The 26,160-nt window shown below is 39.8% G+C and overlaps 2 protein-coding genes across 11 annotated transcripts in view; one reads left to right on the top strand and one right to left on the bottom strand.

Annotated features, from left to right (window-relative positions):
- Window positions 1-1,004: 1,004 nt before the first annotated feature.
- Window positions 1,005-10,423, top strand: HNRNPA3 (heterogeneous nuclear ribonucleoprotein A3). Of its 5 annotated transcripts, none has more exons than XM_043894870.1 (11): window positions 1,005-1,109; window positions 3,163-3,285; window positions 3,375-3,521; window positions 3,602-3,812; window positions 4,146-4,235; window positions 4,319-4,414; window positions 4,513-4,593; window positions 5,023-5,166; window positions 5,738-5,860; window positions 5,955-6,024; window positions 6,119-10,423. In XM_043894870.1, the coding sequence occupies exons 1-10, from the start codon at window positions 1,104-1,106 to the stop codon at window positions 6,005-6,007; spliced, it is 1,074 nt and encodes a 357-aa protein (XP_043750805.1). In that variant the 5' UTR covers window positions 1,005-1,103; the 3' UTR covers window positions 6,008-6,024; window positions 6,119-10,423. The 5 variants fall into 5 exon arrangements, with proteins under 5 accessions (XP_043750805.1, XP_043750804.1, XP_043750803.1 ...); XM_043894869.1 differs by having other exon boundaries at window positions 1,019-1,175; window positions 5,023-5,163; window positions 8,811-10,423; XM_043894868.1 differs by having other exon boundaries at window positions 1,019-1,175; window positions 5,023-5,163.
- Window positions 10,424-14,538: 4,115 nt separating this feature from the next.
- Window positions 14,539-26,160, bottom strand: part of NFE2L2 (nuclear factor, erythroid 2 like 2) — a 78,676-nt gene continuing 67,054 nt past the window's right edge. For 5 of the 6 annotated variants that reach the window (XM_043894862.1, XM_043894857.1, XM_043894863.1 and 2 more), the window contains exons 2-5: window positions 18,390-18,656; window positions 17,715-17,804; window positions 16,684-16,875; window positions 14,539-16,269 (exon numbers count right to left, since the gene is read on the bottom strand). In XM_043894862.1, the coding sequence (XP_043750797.1) occupies window positions 15,040-16,269; window positions 16,684-16,875; window positions 17,715-17,804; window positions 18,390-18,653 (1,776 nt within the window). In that variant the 5' untranslated portion in view covers window positions 18,654-18,656 and the 3' untranslated portion in view covers window positions 14,539-15,039. Of the gene's footprint in view, window positions 16,270-16,683; window positions 16,876-17,714; window positions 17,805-18,389; window positions 18,657-24,276; window positions 24,417-26,160 lie in introns of those variants that run through there. The other variant, XM_043894861.1, reaches the window with a different exon arrangement.

The following is a 26,160-nucleotide window of genomic DNA, read 5'->3' as shown; positions in this document are numbered from 1 at the left end:
CTTAAATCTGGCGTCTCAGCTCTTTGCACAGCAACTAGTAGTTTAAGAAAATAATGCCAACAGATTTCTTGAGATGAGTACCTAATTAACTGACTTCTACCAACTGGAAAGGAAATGGCAACCCAGTCCAGTATTCTTGCCAGGAGAATTCCATGAACAGAGGAGCCTGGCGGGCTACAGACCGTGGGGTAGCACATATATATAATCTTCTTTTTAACACTCTTTTTTAAAATAGTTTTTTTAAAAGCTTTCCTCCTCATTTTCACTGTATCTATTTCATCCTTCGGTCTCACCGCTGGGCATGTGGGTGGAATCTTAGTTCTCCAGCCAAGGATGGACCCCCCCACCCCCACCCCTTGCGGTGTAAGCACAAAGTCTTAACTACCAGACCACCAGCGAAGTCACCCTCCACCAGTCGTGCTTCTGCTCTTTAAGGGTGAAATTCCACGGTGTCAACCGCGTTTTGTAGCCTTTCCAAGATGCCCATGATTCACATGCGTTCGTGTGACAGGGATTTTCAGTGCGGGCCCTCACAGTGGGCGTGGTAGTCATGGACTCCAGGCCTTGGCATTTGGAAACGTGCGAGGAGACGCCGAGGGGCAGAGAGGGCTTTCTTACAACTCTAAATTACAATAAGGAAAAACGTGGTTTTATTTAAGCACTGGAATGAAATGAATTCGGTAATAGAGACCTAAAAGGCCCACGTGGGGGAGGGGAAAGGGGCGCGAGAAGAAAGGGAAACAGGCCTTTTTCTCCAGTGACGCGCGGTCACGAGGCGTTCTCCCGACGTGGGCGCATGCCATTGGCCAAACCCCAGCTGACGTCCTCGTAGCCGCCCGGGCGCGAACAGTGGCAAGGGCGGTGCCGCACTGGAAGTTGGCGAGGCGAGCGCGCTCCCGGGGCCTGCCACGCCTCCATCCTCTGCCCGCCAATCCACTCTTCAAGTCCCTCTTCGCGCCCAGGTGGCCACGCCCCTTCCTAATTCGCCCCTCCCCCCACAAGGCCGGCGGCGCGCGGAAAGTGCGTCACGTGACGGCTGGCTCCGCCTCTTCCTCTCGGTCCCATATTGAACTCGAGTTGGAAGAGGCGAGTCCGGTCTCAAAATGGAGGTAAAACCGCCGCCCGGTCGCCCCCAGCCCGACTCCGGCCGTCGCCGCCGCCGCCGGGGGGAGGAGGTATTAGGGGGAGAGCGGGGGGTTGCTGGGTAGTGGCCGGCAAGGTGGGGGGCCTGGCTCGGTGGGAGCGGGGAGGCAGGGTGGACCGGGTCGGCCGTCCCGCGCTCTGCGTGGAGACGGGCGCTGGGAGGGGGAGGGGAGAGGGCCTCGGAGCCCTCCTCGGGGCTTCTCGCCAGCCTTGCCGGCTCCCTGGGCTGCACAAATGGTCCCTTGGAGGCGCGGTGTGGCTGGGGAGACTTCGGGAGGGGACCTGGCCCCCTGGCCGCGCGGCCTCGCATGCGAGGCCGAGGGCGGCATGGCGGGCCTCGGCGAGAGCGGTTGGGAGGAGGCGGTGGGGGAGGGGAGGGGACGAGCAGGCACATCCGGGCGAGCGAGCAGGCGGGCGGCGGCCACACTGACATTGATCCGCCGCCGCGTTACGAAATGGCGCATTGGCACGCAATGGCCGCCGCCTGGCTCCGCCGCGGGAGAGAGCGTGGGATTGGAAGGAAGAGGGAGGAGGCGGCCCAGCAGAGAATGCAGCAAATGGCCTCTAAGCTTGGGGCCTAGTGCTCTCGGTGATGTTCTCCCGACACATTTCTAGGCCTTAGAGATCTCTCAGTGGAGAATTTTATGTTTCGTTCTGTGCCTTGCAGCGCTCGGTTGAAACACGATTCTTTTTTTTTTTTTTGAAGTTTACTGTTTTAAAGTACTTACTGAGCTGCCATTTTTGCTAAAGTACTTAGTATATTACACGTAACTTCGCGCCATGTGGGTGAAGTATTCTATCGAAATTTTGAGTGTGGTTGTAAAATATGAAATTGAAAATTTTTTCATCTTCATTTTTTTATTCTCTGATGGGTCGGCTCTGGTTGTACTTTCTTGGAAATTTGTTTTCCAGGCCTGCAACCAGAGTCGAATTTTTCATTTGATGTAATTCCATGTGGGTTCTAGTTGGTGGTTTTGTCAAGTTTGCGTTGTCGTCGATGAGATGCATTTAACTGGGCCTTGAAAGGGTGAAATTAGGTGAATTAATGCTTTAGGCTATTAATCGTTTAACATTTTTTCCTAGCATGTGACAGCCTCTTCATATTAAATGCCTTAGCGTCTCTACTTTTAGAAGACACAGGAAGACCTTAGAATGTAATGTATTTAAGCACGTTTGATGAACGATATCTTAATGCATATGTGTATTAAGTGGCTGTTCGTGTAATTTATTAAAGACCTAGTTGAAGTATAAAACAATTCAGGCCATATGTTGGTTTTCTGTAAATCTCAAGTTTTTGTTTTGTTGGGCTCCTTTCTTGTCAAACTATATCGAATACTGTACTTAACGTAAGTCCAAAACTGGTGCTTGTGTGACCCAGTGAAGTGTTGGTTTTGATATTTTGGCCATGTGGTAGGAGTGCAAATAGGAAATTTTTATGTGGTAGGTTTTTTTCCCCACAGGTTTTTTTGGTGAGGGGGAATGCTGGTTTCGTCTTTTCATTGAGAAATATTTATTTCAACATCTTTATTTGCTTGAAAGTGGTAAATTTCCCTTTGTCACTCATAACGTAAGTTGTGCTTCACCGTTTAGTGGTTTAAAATTAAATGCTTTGGGAGGTGTAGAGTCAGGAGGGAAGTTAGGAAAAGAAACGGCATAGATAAAATACTGAATTCACAACACTAATTTCTTAGAAAGTGGTTTTCTCAGTGGCCACTTCAAAAATAATCTACCCTCAGGAATTTGTAGTTGTAGCTCAAAATTATGGGACTTTTGAATCTGGAATTCTCTTGGGCTTCAGTTTAGTTTTGAAGTGATGTTGGCATTTCACAGTTTGGTTATAGGTTTTCTTGGTGTTTGGGTCCCTTTAATCAATTGATGTGTATGATTCTACTCTAGTGTTTTAACTGGACAGTGATAATGGTACTGGAATTTGTTATTTGTAGGGGGTTAAAAATCTTGTGCATTTTTCTTTGCATTTAACTACTAAACGAATTAAAATGCATTGGTTTCTTTCCTCAGGGTCACGATCCCAAGGAACCAGAGCAGTTGAGAAAGCTGTTTATCGGTGGTCTGAGCTTTGAAACTACAGATGATAGCTTAAGAGAACATTTTGAGAAATGGGGCACACTTACAGATTGTGTGGTAAGTTATTAAAGTAACAAAAAGGTTTCTCAGAAGGGCAGAGGACCTGCGGAGGTGTGTTTCAGTGCTTTAAAATTTTTATCTTGTAGGTGATGAGAGACCCCCAAACAAAGCGTTCCCGGGGCTTTGGTTTTGTGACTTACTCTTGTGTTGAAGAAGTGGATGCAGCAATGTGTGCTCGACCACACAAGGTTGATGGGCGTGTAGTGGAACCAAAGAGAGCTGTTTCTAGAGAGGTATTTTAATAATACCATGTTGTATGAAGTGAAATTGTAAAAATTTGAGGTTTTTTTACTTACATATTTTTTATTTGTAGGATTCTGTAAAGCCTGGTGCCCATCTAACAGTGAAGAAAATTTTTGTTGGTGGTATTAAAGAAGATACAGAAGAATATAATTTGAGAGACTACTTTGAAAAGTATGGCAAGATTGAAACCATAGAAGTTATGGAAGACAGGCAGAGTGGAAAAAAGAGAGGATTTGCTTTTGTAACTTTTGATGATCATGATACAGTTGATAAAATTGTTGGTAAGTAGCAATTTGAATGGAAGAACTTGAATGAGAAAGCAGAAATGGTTTGTTTGCTCTATTCTAAACTTGTTCAATTGCTTAGTTTGTATTGTGCATAAAATAGCACGGAAAAGTGTACGCTTCAGTTTTCATGAAGTAGCTACACCTGTAACCAGCATCTGGATCAGTAAATGTGACTCACATCCCAGAACACTCATCCCCACTCAGAAGTCACTACCCTTTTGATCATGTTTTAATAAGTTGTATAGCAATAAAGGATATCATTTATATGTGCTTTTCCAAAAACATCAAATAACTTTTCTTTGTTTGTTTGATTAAAAAAACTTTTAGTTCAGAAATACCACACTATTAATGGGCATAATTGTGAAGTGAAAAAGGCCCTTTCTAAACAAGAGATGCAATCTGCTGGATCACAAAGAGGTAGGTAGTATCACGTATGCATATGAAATATACATAAGTTATGATGGTAAGTTTTTTAAAGCTCTTTCTTGCCTGTGTTCAAGGTCGTGGAGGTGGATCTGGCAACTTTATGGGTCGTGGCGGAAACTTTGGAGGTGGTGGAGGTAACTTTGGCCGTGGTGGAAACTTTGGTGGAAGAGGTAGGATGTTGTCTTATTTCTCAGAACGTGTCTACTTAAAATTTATTAGTAAATTGAATATACATTTAATTCACACCTTTTTTGTTGTTGTTGTTAAGGAGGCTATGGTGGTGGAGGTGGTGGCAGCCGAGGGAGTTATGGAGGAGGTGATGGTGGATACAATGGATTTGGAGGTGATGGTGAGTTTTGTAATCTTTGACACTTTGACTTTGTTTCTATATTTTTGTGTGACTTTACTGTTAAAGTATGCTTCTAAATTAATACTGTAGAAGACTAGACCTTTTTTCTCCTTAAGTTTTAAGGTTATCTTGTTCTTTTTTGGCTGGTAAGATTTATTGTACCGATAATTGAGGTGGAATTATTTTTCTCAGGAGACTGTTTACTGTTTTTCTTAGATTTTTTTAAAAAATGGAACTGTTTTTTAACATCAGAAGATTTAAGCATTTGTGTTAGTGGTTAATACCCCAGACTGTAGCTGTTCTATTAACCAGGTATCACCAAACTTTAATGTGTTAATCAGCCTGTTTTCCTGGGGCTTAAAGCACAGTAAACTGGCATTCTATAATTGTACATTTGTTTTTGTCTAAAAACCCAATTTGTTTTTCTAGGTGGCAACTATGGCGGTGGTCCTGGTTATAGTAGTAGAGGAGGTTACGGTGGTGGTGGACCAGGATATGGAAACCAAGGTGGTGGATATGGTGGCGGTGGTGGAGGATATGATGGTTACAATGAAGGAGGAAATTTTGGAGGTGGTAGGCTTTCACTTGTTTTAAGTATTCAATACTGTTTTTATAGTTCATTAAGGTATTTTAGAAAAATGTTAAAACAGGTCAAATTTCATGTTTTATAATAGAAAATACTCAAATAGTGGAAAGTTAAACTGAATTTTCTCACATTGCTATGATTTAGTAAATTTGCAAAATGTATTCACGTGTTCTCCATTTTGAAATGGAACATTTAACAGTAATGTTTGTTGCCTGAATTTTACTTGAGGTGCTTTTAGGCTGGACAGATGGTAACTATAAATTGAATATGCAGACATGTTGAATAGGTGTTATCAGGATTTAGGTGATTAAAAATATATGTCAGCAGAGTTTCAGACTAAGTCTGTATCATTACTCCATACTCCATGATGCAATTTTCACTCCTCATTCCTCTCCTGCTATGTCTGAGAAAAGGTTGATAGTTCTGAGAAATCTCAAAGGAATGTGTGTGTCAGGATGGTGCCATGATTGTCGAAAGATAATGCAATGCATGTATATATTAAAAACAAGGAAAATAACTTCTGTAGGTCAGCCACAAATAAAATATTTGTAATTTCAGGTAACTATGGTGGTGGTGGAAACTATAATGATTTTGGAAATTATAGTGGACAACAGCAATCAAATTATGGACCCATGAAAGGGGGTAGTTTTGGTGGAAGAAGCTCGGGCAGTCCCTATGGTGGTAAATAATTTTTTTTCCTAGTAAAATTCTATATTGCCTTTTAAGTTTAAAGTGTATGTATATTTCTTTATAATCCTTTTATGTGTATTTCCAGGTGGTTATGGATCTGGTGGTGGAAGTGGTGGATATGGTAGCAGAAGGTTCTAAAAACTCAGAAGAAAAGGGTAGGTATCTTTTAAGTTTTTATAATGATGATAAAAGAATATGTGGAATTGTTCACTGAGTGTAATAATTTTTTTATCCTGTATTATTCAACAGGCTACAGTTCTTAGCAGGAGAGAGAGCGAGGAGTTGTCAGGAAAGCTGCAGGTTACTTTGAGACAGTCGTCCCAAATGCGTTAGAGGAACTGTAAAAATCTGCCACAGAAGGAACGATGATCCATAGTCAGAAAAGTTACTGCAGCTTAAACAGGAAACCCTTCTTGTTCAGGACTGTCATAGCCACAGTTTGCAAAAAGTGCAGCTATTGATTAATGCAATGTAGTGTCAATTAGATGTACATTCCTGAGGTCTTTTATCTGTTGTAGCTTTGTCTTTTTCTTTTTCTTTTCATTACATCAGGTATATTGCCCTGTAAATTGTGGTAGTGGTACCAGGAATAAAAAATTAAGGAATTTTTAACTTTTCAATATTTGTGTAGTTCAGTTTTTCTACATTTTAGTACAGAAACTTTAACAAAATGCAGTTTTGAAGGTGTTTCCTTGTGAGTTAACAAGTAAAGAAGATCATTGTTAATTACTATTTTGTATGAATTTTGCTAAAGTTAACTGTAAAGAAACACCTGCTGACTTGCAGTTTAAGGGGAATCTATTCTCCCCATTTCCAAACCATGAAATGAATGGCTCTGACATGTGGAGAGAATAGATATTTGTATGTTTGCAATGTGTGTTTTAGATAATAGAATTGGGTATTTAAATTAGCATATTTGTGAATTTAATAGCATTAAGATTTACCTTCAAATGAAAAATCTCAAAATTTCTATTTGGTTTTTGTGCATTTTCTTTCAAAATGTAATCATGATTTTAGTGTATTAGCTTTGCTGAGTCCTAGCTGTGTTTAGAACATCTCCATTCTACATTCACCTTGGTCACAAGTGAACTGCTGCCATAGTTTTATTTGGGTGTAAAGAATGTCTACTGCCCTCTGTTTAAATTCTGGGAAGGGGTAGTGAATGTTTCCCCTTTCCTCCTACCTTAGGAAACATTCTTAAAATCTTGAAAATACAAGACCACTAAGCCTGCTGTATCTGAGCAAATTAGTGGCTACCTTTTTTTCCTTTTTAAAGCACAAGAGGCCCGTAAATCTTCAGTTAATTTTCCTTGGTTTAACATATATTTTTTTGATACAAGCTCTCAGAGCAAGGGAATAAAAATCATGCATTGTTGAACCCTTAACTGGCTGGCATGCTTTCCTGTTTGTACCCTCTGCCTTTTACTGGTTGAAAACCAAGGATAGTCTAGATGGAAATCATCCCAGATACTTAACTGCAGTAGACTTGCAGCACAGTTGCTTAGTACAAAAAAGCTTTTCACTTCCCCCAAGACCTGAATTCAAATTTGAATAGTTAGCTTGTACTCACTTAAGATCCCAAAGAACACACTGTTATTTATGTGTATGCTTGAACCGAAATCGTGTTGGTATGAGTTTACAATTTGTTCAGAAGATCCTTGTTGAGAAGAGTTTTAGATAATAAGGTCACATATATATATATATAAATCAATGTCTACTGTTTTGCGCCAGCTAGTGTTTACAATTTCATTCAAGCCCTGAGTATGTGCCCTGTTGTTATTGTTTCTTTGGCAGTTGAACGTTGAATTCGAGATTCTTTTTGTTTTAAGAAGTACTAAGCAAAACAAGCAATAAAGGGGGGATGGGGCGTGCTAGTGTTTGACTATGCTCTCGTTGCTCTAATTCTGTGCCTCTGTGCATTAATATTTGGATGCATGCCAGCATGGAAATTGGTCTTCACAGACACTGCAGTTTTTCAGAAAACACTCACAAACCAATAAATGTAACAGACATTCCATTTGTTAATGGACATATGTGAATAAGCAGTGTAGAAAATAGGCTAATTATTAGCAAATGGTTAAGTCTTTAACAACTTAAAAGTGTGGTTATATAAATGGACACTGTCAATGTTCATAACTTAAATCTGGGTACCTGGTCAAAATAATGCTTGGGAAACATTTTATTAAAATTAAGCTAAATTGTCTCAAGTTTTTTTTATTCATATAATAAAGGTTGAAGGAATGGGGGAGGTTAACATTTCCTGTTTCTATGTTTGTGAAATTGTTTTGACACAACCTTGACAGTATCCTTTAATGACATATGAGGTTAATTGTACTGTTAACAAAACTTTCTATGTTCTGGAACTAGTTTAATAGTGAAAATACTGTCAGTAAGTTGATGTTTGCAACCTATAAGCAGGTGAAATCTGTGTATGTGACCTGTTTATAAGTTGTATTGTTAGCTTAGTTCTTGTGAACAGTGTGGAAAAGTTAAGCCATGAGGAGAGCGATTTAACCAGCTTTAAAGGACCTAAGATGTGCTTTTTAAGCACGGTGTGGATCAAACGAGACTCACTAAGACAGGACTTCAGCAGCATTTTGAGTATGGACAAGTCAGCATAAATAAAGAATGACAAGGCAGCAGCAAGAGCTTCAACTACAGAGAAGTGAAGGCATAAAATACTATGGTGATAGTGAGCAACTTTCCAAAAGCTAGTTAAATCTGCTTATTACAACTGAAATATCGAAGAAGGTCTAGCAGGAAGGAGCTCTTCGCCTTTTGGAACACCAATGAGAGATAGTTGGCCACAGTCACTAGGTCTAGCATTTAGACCTGCAAGGAAGGGCAATAAGCATTAGGTAAGGTTTGAATTTGAATTTTTTCACTAATTAAAGAGTAATTTTTTGTAAAGCAAGGTAAGAGTAATTTTTTTGATTTGCAGGTTGAATGAGAACCCTACTTGCCTAAATGAGGAATGTCTTTCCTACCATCTTAAATACGAAGGTTTCTGGCTGGGTAAGGTTTGTAGCTCACAGTAAAGCCTGATGACACCATTTGTTTCCCCATAAGTTTACAGTACATATTTTAAAACTATTAGATACATTGGCAAACTTGTTCAGCTGAAAGCTTTGTCTTGAGGAATCACATCCAGCACATTTTAAACAGTTTTAAGATTTTCTCTGCAAAAACCATGGGTGTTGATCTTGAGTCAGATATGAACAATTCATTGTTGGTGTCTTTAGTATAAAGTCAATTTTTGGCAAGAGTGACCAGATTTTTTAAAGAATTTTTGTAACAAGTATGACTTGTAACAGAAGCATTACACTTCAATCCTCATTCTAGGGGAAAAAAAAAACACATCTGGAATGAACTTTCAAAACTGTCAGATCATACAGATCTAAAAATGGTCTTCATTCAAGTGGCCTCATACATAAGTAAGTTCTCTTGCATATGACTTCAGGGAATTACTTGGACTAACAGGATAAACTTTTGGTTCTCTTTTGGTTTTGTTGTTGACCCGTTAACCAGAAGTAGTGGGGCCCTACGTAAACTACAGCTCCTTTCTAAAAGACAACCTTTCCCAAAGAATAGTTAAAAAATAATCACTGCATTGCTACACAAAGTCAGATGCTGATTGTTCATAAGGGCTATTATTGCTGCCCCAAAAGGGCTTGTTAAAATTTGAGATTTGGTGTTAATTCACTTTTTAAAAATAACACTAGGGGGAGGGGATGGATGGTTAAAATAAAACTGGCTTCTAAATTATAAGTCAAGTTCTTACATATAAACAAGAGTAGTTAGTTTGCCACAGATTTATTTTCAGAGAATGGCTGGTTGGGTCTCGGACTAAATCAGGGCTGAGTTTCTACACATCATAGAAGTGTTAAATAAGGTAAATAGAGTTTTTAATAATTTTTCTTTACAACATGGTTTTTAATGACACAAATTTCCTAAGATAATGAAACATTTTCTTTTTTAAAGGCAAGGCATTGTTCTTTTCCAGTCCATCGATTTTATGAAATAAAGTGATTTTATTTAAATGTAGTTCCACTGTCATTTCTGAAAAATACAATGCTCTTAACTCATAACACCAGTAAACAAGTAACACAAGAGATGGTCAAGGCAAACCTTTTGTCAAAACTCCTAGGTTACAGCTTCCCACACTACATTTCTTCCAAAAAAAAAAAAAATTTTACACTGATGTCCTAAAGAAGAAAATTTGGGTAAAAAGGACCATTTGTTGAACAGTTGAAATAAAATTGGTTTTAAGGGTTCTCTAATTATGTAAGTCACAATTTGAAATATTTCTAATGCCAGTATCTCTTGGAATTCCAGTAATTGTCACAAAGTAGTGAGTAAGCATGCTAATGTGCAGGGGTAACGTAAGGATTGTTAGCCTATTTCAAGTATTCAAGATTTCTTTTAAATCTCAATGTTTTACTCTGGTTTATAAGACTTTAAGAGGTGGTCTGTAATGGATTCAAATGTTTTATTTGTAGTATAATGAAATGTTTACAGAAAGAACTTTTTCATTAAAATATTTTTAGAAATGTGTGTGTTTTGTCACTTCACAATGTTCATTGACTTCAGTGGTGAAATAGGTGGGCATTACAAGTAAGTGAAAAAGGAAACCTGGAATGAATGAGCCTTCACGTTATCAGTTAAAGGTTGTAGATTCTATTCAGTGGAAAACATCACATGAGGAATAGGTGTGGGAAATTTTACTGCCACTTGGGATTTTTAGGGTTAAGCAGCAGGTGACTGGTGAGGAGAATCAACTTTCCTTGGAGAAAAATTGGAGTTAAGCAGTTATATGAATAAGCAATTTAGAGGAAATGGGATTCCAGATGTTAGAAGGTACTGTAAGTATTTGGGTTTTTTATTTTTGGCTGTGCCAAGTCTTGTGTCGTGGGCATTCTTTAGTTGGTGGTAAGTGGGGCTAGCTACTCTAGTGGTTTGAGAGCTTCTACTCTTAAAAACAGGCTCTTGGGCACAAGGGCTCAGTAGTGGCACACAGGCTTAGTTTCCCTGGCATGGGGATCTTCCTCCATCAGGGATCGAACCTGCGTGTCCCTCCTCCCCCCATTACAAGGTGGGTTCTTAACCACTGGACCACCAGGGAAGCCAAAAGTATTTGGTTTCTTAACCTGGAGAAAGGCAGTTGAGCATTTTTTCATTGAAGGGAAAAGAACACTTCAGTTTCTTTGCATTGATAGTTAAATGCTTTCTGAATTGACATCCTCTTGAGGATTTTTGGCTGTTAACAGGATCTTTTTGCTTTTATTCAATACTGCTTTCATAGGATAATGCAGTGGTTTTGTATTCTGTGAAGCTGTAGGTTATAAATTTGAGTTTAATGCTTGAGTTGTTAAGTAAGCTATTTTCTCAGAATGAAAATGCAAAATGTTAAGACAAATTGGACTCTCCCATGTACTGGAATTAAAAGTGGGATCCGGTTAAAACATTAGGTTAATTGAACTTGGAACTGAGTATAAAGTACCAAGGGTTGGGGGAAGACTAAAGTGGTAGGTGTAAAATGCCGTTTTTGCTTACTGCTTTTTCAGTCGAGTAGGGGCAAGGGTGCATTAATCTGTTTGCCTGGTGGCACGACACTGGAATCTGCTTGGGAAATAACAGCTTTATCTGTCCTGTTTTTAAATTGGTGATAAATGTGAATGATGTTACATACGAGGATGTGGACAGCTTAATGAGAAATGGTAAAATTTCAGCACATCCATGTGTATAGACATTAAAGTTAATAGTTTGGGCTTATCACAAGGGTTACATTCTATCAGATGTTATAGCTGTATCTGAAAAATAGGATACATGTCATTTTCATTTAAAAAAAAGACTGTTGAATTAGTCCATTCTGCCAACAAATTTTGAGTTAACTGCATCAGAAGTACTCTGACAGGTTATTTGCATTTAACCTCAGTTGTCTTAACACCCTTTATTAAGTATTGGAAAATATGCAGTCAGGAGTTTTCAAATAGTTTTGTGACCATGATCAAGTTATTAGGGGTTTCTTTATATGCCATGCTCCCTTAGGCAGTTTGGTGATGGTAGTGGGCCCCTTAGAATGTTTTTTATATGCATTAACTGTAGAATTAAATCTTATTTAGAAAATGGTTATCGAGGATTAGGTTTGACTCAGCAGTATGTGCTCTAGGCATCAAATAAGCCTAGTGCTGAGTTTAACCTTGAAGTAGTGGATAAGGGGCATTCTGAGATACTAGTCTACAGTAATCTAGTGACCTAGTAAGTCTGAAGGTTAAATCTGATAATGGATTTAAAGAGCTAAAGCTAGTACCTGTTCCATGGTTCCTAAAGATAGTATTTTTTTTTAAGAGGGTGATGAAGTTAATGCTATCGGGAGGTTTTCCCCTCTGTGTAGACTCAGAGTTGTTGTCTAAATTTTTCCCAGTTCTCAGAGAAAAGCTGGAGTTGACCTAGTAATATTTGGGGGAATATATTGTGTATGTTCTGAGACTTAGAAGAATGGGTATGTAAGATTAAGGTACTTTGAGGGGCCACTCCACAGGCTTCAGGAGAAATCTTGCAAGAATTCTATACAACAAATGGATTATCATGAAATTAAGATTTCTAATAGAATGCTTGCTATACCTTGATGTGAAAGGCATTGATACACATTTTGAAATTAGGAACTGAGTTTAAGGCTTAACGATTGGATAGCCGAGTTTAAAAATCTGAGGAGTTAATGATCAATATATTTCAAATCTTGATCAAGAGATGAAATCTACTTTTAGTCATGGGTCACTTAGAATTTGTTAGGTTTTAAAATTCTGGTTCTATGTAATGCAGTATGTATAGTACTTCAGAATAATTCTTGGGTACTGAGATGTGATTGGTTGTCTTAAAAGTATTTCTGGATATGACTTAAAGAATGAATGGAAAAAAAAAAAAAAGAAAAAAAAAAAAAAAAAAAGAATGAATGGGAGTGAAAGTATCTGCTGTCATGCTAGTGGAGTGTTCTTCCCCTGTGGGGGTGGGGGTGGGGATGGTAGTTAGCAAATACTAAAGTTAATTCCAGGTGCTCCAGGTGGTGGCTACTGTTAAGATTGTTTGCCATCACCCTCACCCAATATTTTATATAAGGGTAATTTATTCAAGATGAGATTGTCTTGAGGTGGGGAAAGGGGTATCTTACAGGGATCTATCTCAATACCATTGTGGGAAGGAGTTTTTGGTCACATAGTCACTAAGTTGTGTCGACTTCTTTGTGATCCCATGGACTACACCCCACCAGGCTCCTGTTTATAGGTATTCCCAGGCAAGGATACTGGAGTGGGTAGCCAATCCCTTCTCCAGGGGATCTTCGTGACCCAGAGATTGAACCCAAAGTGTTTTACATTGCAAGTGGATTCTTTATCATCTGGGCCGCCAGGGGAAGCCCACAGCAGAGTCTACATTTGAATGCCTAGATTAACCCTTAGTGGTTTTCCATCTCTGAACTTGCCCATCATCTGAGTCAAATTCTTACTAAGCTAGTTTGACTTTATTCCTTTCTCTTGCTAATGTAGGGCCAAAGAAAATATCATTTATAGAGTGCTTGATATTAGCTAGGCTCTGTATTTATTTTTTGGAGTAATTCACTGCATGTTTATCCCCAGTTTACAGATGAGTAAGCAGCGTGCTTTGCCTCACTGGAAGTCATTCTTGGAAAATGGCAGCAGCCCAGGCAACCTGGCTCTAAGGCATGTAGACAGGTCTTGCTCCCAGCGGATTGATAGGATTCTGAATAACCTGCCTGTTACGTGTGCTAAACATGCTTAACCCTCAAATAACTTCTATTTTCCCACTTGAATTTAAACATGACTTGAGTCAGACATTTGATTAGATGAAGTTTTGATGAGTGCTGTGAATGGCTTTGTGTGGGTGGCTTGCAGATTCTCAAAATTTTAAAGGGCTTTCAATTTTGTACCTGCTATTTATATGTTTAATCATAGAATATGTCCCAAAGTGAACTGATTTTCCCACCTAGACCTCTTAGCCACAGTCTTAGCCATGTCTGGGCAACTCTGTTCTTTCAGATGTTCAAGTACTTGAGTCACCTTCACCCTGCCCCCATTCTGTTGGAAACTCCTTTTAGTTCTTAGAAACATGCAGAATCCACTGCCGCCTCACTACTATAACCCCAGACAGACACCACGCCCCATGTGAGCATTTCAGAGCCTCCCCATTGGTGTGCTCCTACCTTTCCTCTTCAGACTGTTACGGACACAAGGCAGAGGAGACCTTTTAACTCTGATGTTACTCCTACCTAACACCTCCAGTAGTTCTCTAGTAGGCAAAAGCCAAGGTATGAAGGCTTAGCAAGGATCTGTGCCGTGTCCTAATGTACCAACCTACCCTTCTCCCACTCCATGTTCGGCCGTACAGTTCTTCAGACAGACCCCCAGCCTCACAGCTTCTGTGTCTAATACTTGTTGCTAATAGAATGCTTCTCCCACACCTTCATGTGTATGGCATCTACCTGTTGATACGAATAAAAGAACCAGTGTTTCCATGTCGAGGTATATACAGCATTTTTCTTGACTGAAATATACTTGCTGAATAAAAAAATCTTTCTGATAATACACTGGTGCCAGTTTAGTGTGATGCTAGATATTGTCATGTAAGATTGTGAATGAACTTCAAGGAAATAATAGAACGGTCCTGATATTCCTTTATTAGTACCAGTTTTTCAATTAAATTGTCTTTTGCCAGAGCTAAACAATTTAATATAAAAAAAAATGCCATTTTTTTTTTGTTCATATGGTATTTATAAAAAAAAAAGTACATAGTGGTTAGTTTTGCAACAATTTGCTTTTTAGCCAGATGTATCATATAAATCTATGAAGGTAACAAATGAGATAAGAACAGTATAAATAAGGAGTTTTTGTAGTATTTACAGTATATAGAAACTAGCCCAAATCGTGTTCTAAGAAATTTTTTTTAAGTTTACAAAGTTAAAGTGAAACTACTGATTCAGCATACTGATAACTTATTTTAATGCTTCTTAAAAGTTTTATATTTTCTACACTAGTTGAGTATAATTTTGCATAGAATTACTTATAAAGTACATTTCTGCATTTCACATCACAGTAGGAGCTTTTTTAGTATAACAGTACAAAAAAACCCAAAATCACTAGATCAGAAAAGGTCAAAATCTAGTTTTTCTTAATATCTGGCCTCTTGCTTTTGGGAACAAGGAATACATTGCCATCTCTTGTTTGCTGCAAGGAGTATTCACTTGGAGAGTAAGGCTTTCCATCTTCATCACGTAGCATGCTGAAGACTTCAAGATACAAGGTGCTGAGTTGTTTTTTCAATAGATGGAGGCTTTTGTCATTTTCTCCTCTCTCTTTGAGCAATTTTTCTTTTTCATCTTTTAAATGATCTAAATCTTGCTCCAGTTCCACTATATTTTCCAGTTTTCTTTTTCTGCAATTCTGAGCAGCCACTTTATTCTTACCCCTCCTACGTATATCTCTAATTAATGCAAGTTGAGCCTCATTGAATTGCTCCTTGGACATCATTTCATTGAAGTCCTCAACTGGGAGATTAATGATCTTTTCTACAGGGAATGGGATATGGAGAGCTTTTGCCCGTAGCTCATCTCTTGTGAGGTGAGCCTCCAGGCGGCTTGAATGTTTGTCTTTTGTGAATGGGGTTTTTCGATGACCAAGACTTACAGGCACTTCTTTCTTTGGTGCGTTTGCACACTGGGAATCAGGTGCTGGAGCGCTCTTCCCCTGTGATGATGACAAAGGTTGGACTGGGTCCCCAGAAGGCCACACTGACTGTGTTTTGGGACCCTTCTGTTTGACATTTCCAGGGGCACTGTCTGTCTCTTCCATTTCAGAATCACTGAAGCCAAGCAGTGTGTCTCCATAGATAGAAGATCCCACTGAGTGGTCTGGTGATGCCATGCTTGGACTTGTGTTCAGTGAAATGCCAGAGTCAGAATCATTGAATTCTGCTGTTGTGCTTTCAGGGTGGTTTTGATTGAAGGCTTTACACAGTGATAGATCAGAGAGATCAATGGGCCCGTTTAGAAGTTCAGAGAGTGACTGGCTTAAAGTAGCAGAGGAGGGCATGCCATTGCTGGTACTGGGCTCTGCTACAAAAGCAGAATAAAATTCATCACCAAAATCTGTATTTACTGTGGCACTTGAATTTAATGAGTTCACTGTCACCTGGCTGGAGTCTTCAGTGGAGAGGATGCTGCTGAAGGAATCCTCAAAAGCGTTGAGAAAATGTGGGCTGCAGTTACCTACTTCTTTATCCAGTGAGGGCATTGATGAATAGAAATGGTAATTGTCAATTTCTGTCAGTTTGGTTTCTGGACTTGGAACTGCACTAGTCTCAGCCAGCTTGTCATTTTGAATATTAAGACACTGTGGAAAAGAAGTTTATACTATGTAAATCAAGGTTAAGCTATTTTTAATAGTTGATACTCGGTATCTGATGGTTCTCTCTCCCCACCCTGATTTTTCACCAGGCTCCTCCAGAATTCAGAGATAATTCCCACTGCCAACAGATCGTTACACCTAAGCATATGTAACATTTTCAGAGTTCCCAGATCAGACTTCAGGTTTATAACCTGATCGATCCTCAAGACATCCCGTCCATTTAACTAACAAAAGTTCACTGAAGTGAGCATGGTGCCCAGGCTATCCTAACTAATTTAAAAGCACTTTCCAATTCTTCCTATAAGTAGGTGGCATATAAATAATAACTGGAATGAGTAATTTAAAGGGACTGAATATAAATTAGCATCTTTGGTATTCATTATACTAGATCTTAGTTACCTGTAATTCTGGAATGGATAACAGTTCCTCCCAAACTTGCTCAATCTCCTGCTGCATATCGTCTAAATCTGCAGTGGCGACCTGAACGACAAGAGTTTCAGGTGACTGAGCCTGATGAGGAGCAGTGAAGACTGGGCTCTCGGTGTGGCTGGGAATATCAGGAACAAGTGATTGAAACGTAGCCGAAGAAACCTAAAATTGAGAAGGCATTTGTATATGAATCTGCCACCAACAGTGGGTGGGTACGGTCCAAGGCCATCACAACATCTGAAGTTGGAATTGGCTGCAGTTCCGTATTTTTCATAACTGCTATTTCTATATAATGAAACAAATCTTTGTCTTGCCCAATTGACTCCAAGTTTATTCCTTAGCTTAACTGCTTTGCCCTGTGCATTTGAAGGTAAACTTCAAAATGCATAAGAACAATCTTTAGAATTTAATTTGTATCTATGTAACAGTACAGTGATTCAGAAAATAAATTATTAAAATTGTTAACCAAACAAGTCTTGGTTTTACTACCCAGCTTGCTTTCTACTCAGAGAAATCCATTTCTAAGTACCTATAACAAATGAGTTATTTGCTTTCATGGTTTTGCTGATGCATGCGTGCTTCTGGCTATGCAGGAGTAAACATTTTTTGTGGTTCTGCATTATATGGGCAGAGGAAGGTGGGTTTTTTTGGCGCCAAATTGTTACCTATAGGCTGAGGTTTCTGCGATAAGTATTTGCTCCTAAAATGCTGTTTTATCTTTTTAATGGAGACTCATCAAGGCAGGGGTCCCCAACCTCTGGGACCTAATGCCTGATAATCTGAGGTAGAACTGATGTAATAATAGAAATAAAGTGCACAATAAATGTAATGCCCTTGAAATCATCTTGGAACCATCCCCACCTCCCCAGTCCATGGAAGAATTGTCTTCCACAAAACTGATCCCTGCTGCCAAAAAGGCTGGGGACCACTGCACCAAAGGGATCAATGTAAGTTATATTAGACACAGTTGTAGAGGTCTGCTGTCAGTCAGACGTTGATACCTCATTGTCATCTACAAACGGGAATGTCTCTGCCAAAAGCTGCATGCAGTCATCGAAGTACAAATCATCTGCTTTGGGAATGTGGGCTACCTGCACAAAAGGGAAAGACACAGAAGAAGAAAAAAATTGTTCAGTGTTCATAAAATGTTTACAGTCTAGTTAATCAAATATCTCTCTTACTTCAGAAGTCAATTTAGTAAAAAGAGCACAGAATCAAAGCAGACTATCTGATTTCAAATCGTGGCCCCTTCAATTTATTGCCCAGTTTCTGGGCAAGTTATTTAACCTCTTTGAGCTGCAGTTGCTCATCTGTAAAGCAGAATAATGGTAACTCATATAATTGTTGTGTTGATTAAATTAATATTAAAACAGTACTTGTCCCAGTACCGTGAGTAATCCCTACTACAACAGTTCTACTACCGTCAGTACTGTTGCAGCTGCTTGATCCTTACAATAACAATGTTTTTTATAGCTTATAAAGCTCTTCCCTGTAATATATATGTCCTAATTGTTATACTCTGAGGTAAGTCAGTCAGGCATTGAACTCATCAGTAGGCTGAGGTTGGGAAGTTTACTTAATAAGTAAAAGGCAAAGCTGGAACTCGGATTAACCCCTGGGTCCATGTTCTTTGGGTCCTGCCCCACACCTTCCCGAGAACTGAGTGCCCCCTGTACCTGGGAGTAGTTGGCAGACCCACTGGTTTCTGATGGTATGTGTTGTGCTGGCTGAATGGGGAGGAATTCACCAGTCTCTTCATCTAGTTGTAACTGAGCAAAAAAGGCTTTCTCTTGCTCCTTTTGGAGTTGTTCTTGTCTTTCCTTTTCAAGCTTTTTCTGTTTTTCCAGCTCATGCTCCTTCTGTCGTTGACTGAAGTCAAAAACTTCTCGACTTACCCCGAGATCTATATCTTGCCTCCAAAGTATGTCAATCAAATCCATGTCCTATGTTTAAAACAAAGAAGGAGAGAGACCATGGTTAAAATGGTTTTAAAATAGTAGATAACACATAATTTATACCACTGCTGATAGTAGGGGGTAGGGAGATTACAAATAAAATCTGAATGGGAACATAAGTCCAGTGTTCTGGAAGGACACAGTAATTCTATCCAGTGTTTGCATGTATTCATTTTTCTTAAAAAAAAAAAAAATCACCTTCAAACACAGCTATCCATTCTTAACATTTATTACTTGGATTATTAATGAATTGGGAGATGGTAGAGGTCACTAAAAGCAAAGTAACAGATGTTGCACGTTAATGTTCTTGAATCAAAAGAAACCGCACACTTGTTTAATGGAACAGTAAAATTAGAGCAAGCACCCTGAGCCAATGGTTTATCATGAGAAATGGAGTTTGAAGAACATGACTGAATATGTGGAATTTCCTCTTAAACTTGCTTGCCAGTTTACAGAGCGGGGAAAGACTGCAAGTTAAACTCTTGCAGTTGTGAGAAACCACTTTTCTTTTGGTCTTTGCCTACAGTGGATTATCTTCTGCTTAGCACTTCTTGCTACATTTGTCTCCATGGTTACTTATTAAAAACAATTTCCTCTTGATCTGAGTTTTAACTTCTGAGGTATGACCATGTTGGTAAGGTCAAGTCCTAGCAACTGTTAATCTTGTGACTGTGGTAAAGCAAGGGGCTGTCAGAAGAATTGCCAAAGGGCTATTGCCCACTAGGCTCACTCCTGATAAATAACCCTCTGAATAACACAAGCCAAAAAAAAATGGCTCCAGGGAACAATGGACGGTAACCGTTCTAACATAAGGGGAGAATCTTACAATGAGGGATTGGTTATTCTGATTTATATAACAAGGCTAGGCTTAGGCACCATGGCCAAATTTTCTAACTATAAATGTGTCAAAATTTTTTTCTGATTCAAAATTAAATTCTGAATAGGAAATTTAAATCTTCCTATTTAATAGATCATTTACATTGAAGACAATGAGATGGAGATTGGAAAAATCAAGACAGAGAAAGGGAATTGGTGCTGAAGGCCAGCAGACTCAGTGTGCAAACATTGAACTGTGTATTGCAGTTCAGACAACGGCCGGCAGCACTGGGCTGCCCAGTGCATTTACAGCTCTATTACCTTCAGCCGCCGAAGGACAGGAACAAGGTGGTTCCTTAGCTGAGCAATCAGGCTGTTTCACCCAACCAAGTCCAAGCACAGATCACCCAACCCAGAGGCAGCCCAGCTACTGGAGAGTAGAGGCCACCTCCAGCCGTGATTGAAAGTTGGCGTTCGAGTCTTAGAAGCTGTGAAATCCCACCCGTGAGATAAGTTATCCTAGCTTTAAACAGTATAACTTAAGAGCACAAAGCGCACACAGCAGGTATAGTTAAAGCAGTATCTGTAGCTCTTGAGAACTGGTTAGGGTATACCTATTTTTAAGGCAGCATCTATTAAGATCTTTCTATATATGCCAAGCGATGTTTTAAGTACTTCAGATATATACAAACCAAGTCTCAAAACCACATGGAGAAAACATGTATCCCTATTTTACAGGTAAGTTTATTGAGGCTTAGATACTACTGGAAGGTGCCAGAACAGATATGTCAGGGGCTTCCCACGTGGCGCTAGTGGTAAAGAACCCACCTGCCAATGCAGGACATGTAAGAGACATGGGTTCAGTCCCTGAGTCGGGAAGATCCCCTGCAGGAGGAAATGGCAAGCCACTCCAGTGTTGCCTGGAGAATCCCATGGGCAGAAGAGCTTGGTGGGCTACAGTCCATGGGGTCGCAAAGAGTTGGACACGACTGAGCCACTCTTTCTTTTCACCTGGATTATGTTCCTGGCCACAAGCAACAAAATAGAAATTGTGTAGCATTCACTCATACATGACTTTTCTCAGGAGGATCCCCACTAAAACAATAATTTCCATTTTAAAAATTGTTTTGCCTTCAATGGACATGTCTACACAAAGGTCATGTGAAAGAGAAAGGCCCAAGGTATAGAGAAACCTACACTAAAGTTGTAATTAGGTTGGGCCATATCTTCTTGGGGAAATCTAAATACAGCTGAGTATCCTTCTGGGCCATTCTCCAAACCGGAGCTAACAAGGTGCTAAGGAGACGTTTGGCACGTTCACACCTACTAAAGGCTCGTACTAAAAATTAAAGAAATGTGTGCTCATACAGTTTCAATTGAACTATATAGTTTCCTACCCTTCTCAAGAACGGAACATGGAAAGCACATTGAAGTCTTCAGAAGATTCACAACAGAGAAACCCCAATACTTGTCTCTGTATCGGGGGGCCACGGACCACATCCCGCCCTCACGTTCCTCAGCCAGCCTGGGCCTGGGGCTTCTTGTTAAAGAGGTCCCAGGATAAAAACCAGTACCCACTTTTGGCTTTCCCATAAAAAGCACTGAAGAATTTATGTTGGAAACACCTCACAAATATGAGTCCAAAGTATCCCTAGAACCCAGAACTATGTGGGAGGAAAATTTCTAATTTATTCTAAAACTGTCAGTGGCAATCACACCAAGAGTTGATGTAACTCTTCTTTCCCTTTCCCAGCTCTCCTCATCAGATGAGATGTCTTGAATGGGTTCAGATAGTTAAGCTGTAAATTATTAACTATTCCATCCTACCCCTATAATACAGATTTTGGTGGAGCAAATGAAACATGTGGAGGAACTTTCTCTGTAAACGTAAAGTATATGCAAGTACTGATATGCCTCCCAACGGGAATGGGTCCTATTGCTTGCTGTGAGTGAGTGACGCCAAACTCCAGGCCAAAGGAGAAGAATGGAGTTGCAGACCTAACCGGAGTGGGAGCCTTGAAACAACACTCGGTCTTGAAGCTACTTGGTTCCTTTTCAAAGAAGGTCGGAAATTGACCACTGGGCATATGTAATGGGTGTTGTAAATAAATGTAAACAACACACTTTTATGTAAACTTGTATGTACCCAAGTAACACCCTCTCAATTGCTGCTCAATTTCTGATATGACTGCCCTTCAATGCACAGCTCGAAACCAGTTCAGTGTTTTAAAACTCCCCATAACAATTAGGCAAGGGCACCTTGCTAGATCCTTTATCAACAAACAGGAAACATAAAACACAAAATGTCATTTCCAGTGATAACATCAAACTGCTCAATGCAGGTTGGGCAGCCTTCATGGAGATTATCACAGACCAAAACAGGTTTCAAAGTGTTCTCAGAGGTTTTGCTCTGTATTTTTAAGTTTATATGTTTGTTCTTGCCATGAGAGCTCTCTGAAAGAAAACATCTGCATGGGAAAAAAAAAAAAAAAAAGCTGAGTTTTAACCACTTTGAATTCCTAAAACAAGTGTTCTGATCAAATTCAGAATGCAGCAACAAAGAGTTGCTTGTCATAGCCTTGATATATCATACATCATGTTACTCAGATTTTCACCTCAGTTTCAGAAGGAAAAAAGTCTGTGGGCATTTGTTATTGTACGAAACATTCAAATAATTAAGAACAGCAGAAGTTTGTCCACACACATCTCACTGGCAGGGAGCCCTGCAGCCCCAGGACTGTAGTAAGCTGTCCTGAAGGAGCCCTGTGACTGACTCCACAAATGACCGATCTCTCTGCAAAGCTCTCAAACTATCTAAGGGGAAATAGTTGGGATGGTGCCTGTAACAGACAAGAGCATGACAATGGACAGGGTGGAAGGAAAATGGCCAAGGAAGAAGAAACTGCTCTTGCACACTTCACCCTGAGGCACTGAGGAAGCACAGCTGCCCTGCAACAGGGCGGAGGAGGAGGGTCGGGGGAGGGAGGGGGAATGTATGGCTTTTCAACAGGCATCTCCTTAAGCTTCAAGGTGTTCCTGAGGGCGTTCCGCACTGGCTGTAGCCTTCACGTGCCATAGGGAGCAAATGCCATGCACCACATTTGGTGTCTGAATTTTTGTTGCTGTTTTTCTTTCATGATCCCTGAGTTATGTTGCCAGCTTGGCTTCGACAAAATAAGACAATGTATTAATACTAAGAAATATTTGACAGTTCACATTAAATCGCCATCTGGCCCAGTGGAAATAGTCATATTGGAAAATGTATATATATCATTATTTGCCATCTGGGTAATCTGTTACTCGTTTTATGGGAAACCTGAACTTGGACTATTAACTTGGGCCACTTTAAAACAAACATCTTTGTTCCAGGATAAACAAAGAAGAAAGCCCTTGAACATAGAATCCCAGAATAATGTCTTTTGCAAGCTAATTTTAGTGCTCTGAATAAACTAGCATTTTATCATGCTCAGATGATTCCCCCCAAATCAGAAAAGATAAAGCAAAGGTATTATGAACTCCTAAATTAAAGCAATTCCGTAAACCAAGGCTTTAGAAAAGTATCTAAAATGAAATGGTTTCTATCACATACATTCACACGTATAAATGAAACCTGTACCCACAACCCTTTTCCTCTCTCCCCTCTCCCATTCTCTGTTTTGTCCAGAGGATGAAGGGAAGGTGATGGGAGGCTTCCTTCTAAACATAAGTTTCTCTAATAAAGTGTTTTTAAAAAATTGCAAGGAAAATTCTATAAACAATAAAAACTGATCCTCACTTCCAGTCGCATGGTATAAGTGTTAAGACAACGTCCCAGGTGATTCCTTCTTAATAGTAAATCTTTTAAAGTTTATTCTCCTGATATTGATCCCTCCACCCAAATATTAACAACTAGCATTCACAGTCTAAATTACACCCAGTAATACTTTTCTTTCAGACATTTCAGTCTTTATATCATACCCATCATACCCAGATAGTTATATTATTAACCTAAAAGTCAAATCTGGTTTAATATTTTTTTCCATAGAAGCTACACAAATATTTTTGGGCAAAACCAGATGGAACATTAATCACATCCTACCGTCCCTTAAGAACAGAGGTCAAATTAACAGCTATAGGAAGGTACAAAAACAAGTGAGGGCGTGCTCAAATCCTGAAGAACTGATTAAACAACATAAAAGGTCTGGATTTACAAGCCTCTCTGCAGTATGGATCTTTACCACTAAAGGAAAATAACACCAAGCAGGTGTGTTTTTAAAATACATCTCGCTGACGACTATTCTCTTTCATAATATTTATCTGCCTGTTTACTTCTTTCCTGCTTCATCACAAGAAGATACACACAACGAGGTCAATAGTTTTCTCAGAATTCTAGAGAAGGCAGATGACAGGTTATTCTTTATAGTCTGCCCACATTCAGGTACCTTTGATTCTACTGATCTGATTTGCTCATTTCTGAACACATTGCTATAATAATTGTGAAGTAAGTGGTTAAAAACAAAGGTAAAAAAAAAACATTTATACAGAATCATAGGATGTTACAGGTGGAAGAGGCCTTACAGACACTGAGGTCAAGTGTAAATGTCACTGGGTTAATTTCTGTATAACTACAGCTCCATTTAAAAAAATAACTGGCCTTGCAACCAGTTTATATGTCAGCAGAGACCCCTAATAGGTAATAATAGTTACCACTAATCCAAGTTTTCCTTCTAGAGTAAATTTACTAAGGATTATTTCCTCAGTCTTCAATAACTAGCAGTTTTTAACAGCATTAAAAAAAAAATCTCAAACATACCAAACATGAATTATTCAATGACTTAAAATCCTAGATCACATATTTGCTAGTCCATGAGTTGCAGACACATCCTCCTACGCTTGTGTCTTTCAGCTAGAAAATGGTCCCATTTCCTCACAGTCCAGCTTGTTACTGTGTACATTTTCATGTGCTCTTTCCTGCTCACAAGTTTCTCAGCAGTGACTCAACCTAAAAAACATGATCAAGCCAGTTTACTGGAACTTTCATCCATTACACTTGTCTGTACACTGCAAAGTGTGATGCAAAGATAAAGCAAGGCCTGAAAGTGAACAGAGGAAGAATTTGGACTGTTTCTTTTCCTAAGACATATATGTGTTTGGCCAAAAAGAAACCAGAAAGGACAGTTAATTTCCAAAACAGCAGGTGATCCCACTGCTACTGATTCCAAAAGTGAATCTGAGTTTTCTATGGGAAGTTTCACACCTGGATGCCAGCAGAGTTAATTTCTGCCCGTTTGTAGTATTTTTGCAGGACGCTGCTGTTGGGCCTCAAATGGCCTATGCAAGGTTAAGTCACTATGTCGAGCGGCTTTGTTTGATAAGCAAACTTCAGGACCCATTTTTTACACCTCCATTTTTGAACAAGCCATGAAGGTACTCAGCTCTGGATGCTGCACTCTACACATGAAAGTAATTTTGTGAATAGGTCTGTTATCACTACTAGAATGATTCTATAGGAAAACACACACACCTTTTCTTACCAAGAAAACCTTCAGGAGCATTGGCTCTAACTCTAACTTCACTCAGCATGCACGCTGACATTTACCAAGTGTGAACTGACCAGGTCATCAGATACCCACCTTGGGTGGCATCAAACAGACCTGCTTGCTCAGCCCCCTGCCCCTGCCCCCACGAGAGAGGGCAGAGCCCCAGCATGCTCGGACCCCTGGAACTCTTTTAGCTATTCCTGCCACTTATAAACCCCCTAATGATCTTTCACCCTCTCTGGATCCTGCATTTGTAAACAAATTATTTATTTTAATCTTAAAGCTCCTTTTCAGACTTAACTGCTTACAATCAGCTCTAAAAGGTAAGAACTGGGCCAGGGATTCAGGCCTGCTGTTACTTGCTGCCAGCTCAAGACCTGTGTGCCTGTGGAAGTGACAGTGATGAATCTTAGATACGCATATATCGTAATATACAGAGACTATCTAAAATACTTAGCTTTTTTGTACATCCTGTTAAAACAACATTACAAAGGGGGGTCTGCTTAATTATTTTTTAGTGTTAACTTTATTGAGTATGAAATATTTCTCAAAATAATAAGCTACTAGTGGCTAAAATGTCACTTTACCAGAATGGTGATAGTTATAATAAAGGCGGTAGTCAAAATTAATAATAGTGTACCTAAATGGATCATTAACCCAGCTACCCACTGAATACAAACACACAGCTCACCTCTCAGGTACCTGGAACTATGATAGGTGCTGGGGACACAGAGGTCAAGAGGACAGTCTCTGATCTCAGTTTAGAGACGTGAGGAGAAAAGCATGTAGGGGCCAAGACAGCACAGAGGAAGTGTCACTAAACTGCAGAGACTTCGCAGAGGAGTCAAAAGCTCACCGGTCACAAGCACATGAACATCCCACCCACTTAAACAAGGGGCAAAGCTGGGTTTTTCCAAACGTCTAGTCTGTATGAATACTGGAAAGCAAAGGAGGTTTTGGAGGTGGAGAAGACAACCCATCTCCACTCACCCTGCCTTTCTGGTCTCCCCTCTTCGTGGCAGCAATCCCGCCGCGACCCCCAGTTTCTCCCCAGAGGCTCAGATTCTCCAGCACAAGGAAAATTCTCAGAGGCATCCTCCTTGCATGTGGACTTTTCAGTCAGTATGACTCATCTCAGATGGCATGGGAATTCCTGC

The sequence above is a fragment of the Cervus elaphus genome, chromosome 33 (assembly GCF_910594005.1).
Source record: "Cervus elaphus chromosome 33, mCerEla1.1, whole genome shotgun sequence".
In the NCBI taxonomy this organism is placed as follows: Eukaryota; Metazoa; Chordata; class Mammalia; order Artiodactyla; family Cervidae; genus Cervus; species Cervus elaphus.
This window is presented reverse-complemented; position numbering and strand designations above follow the sequence as displayed.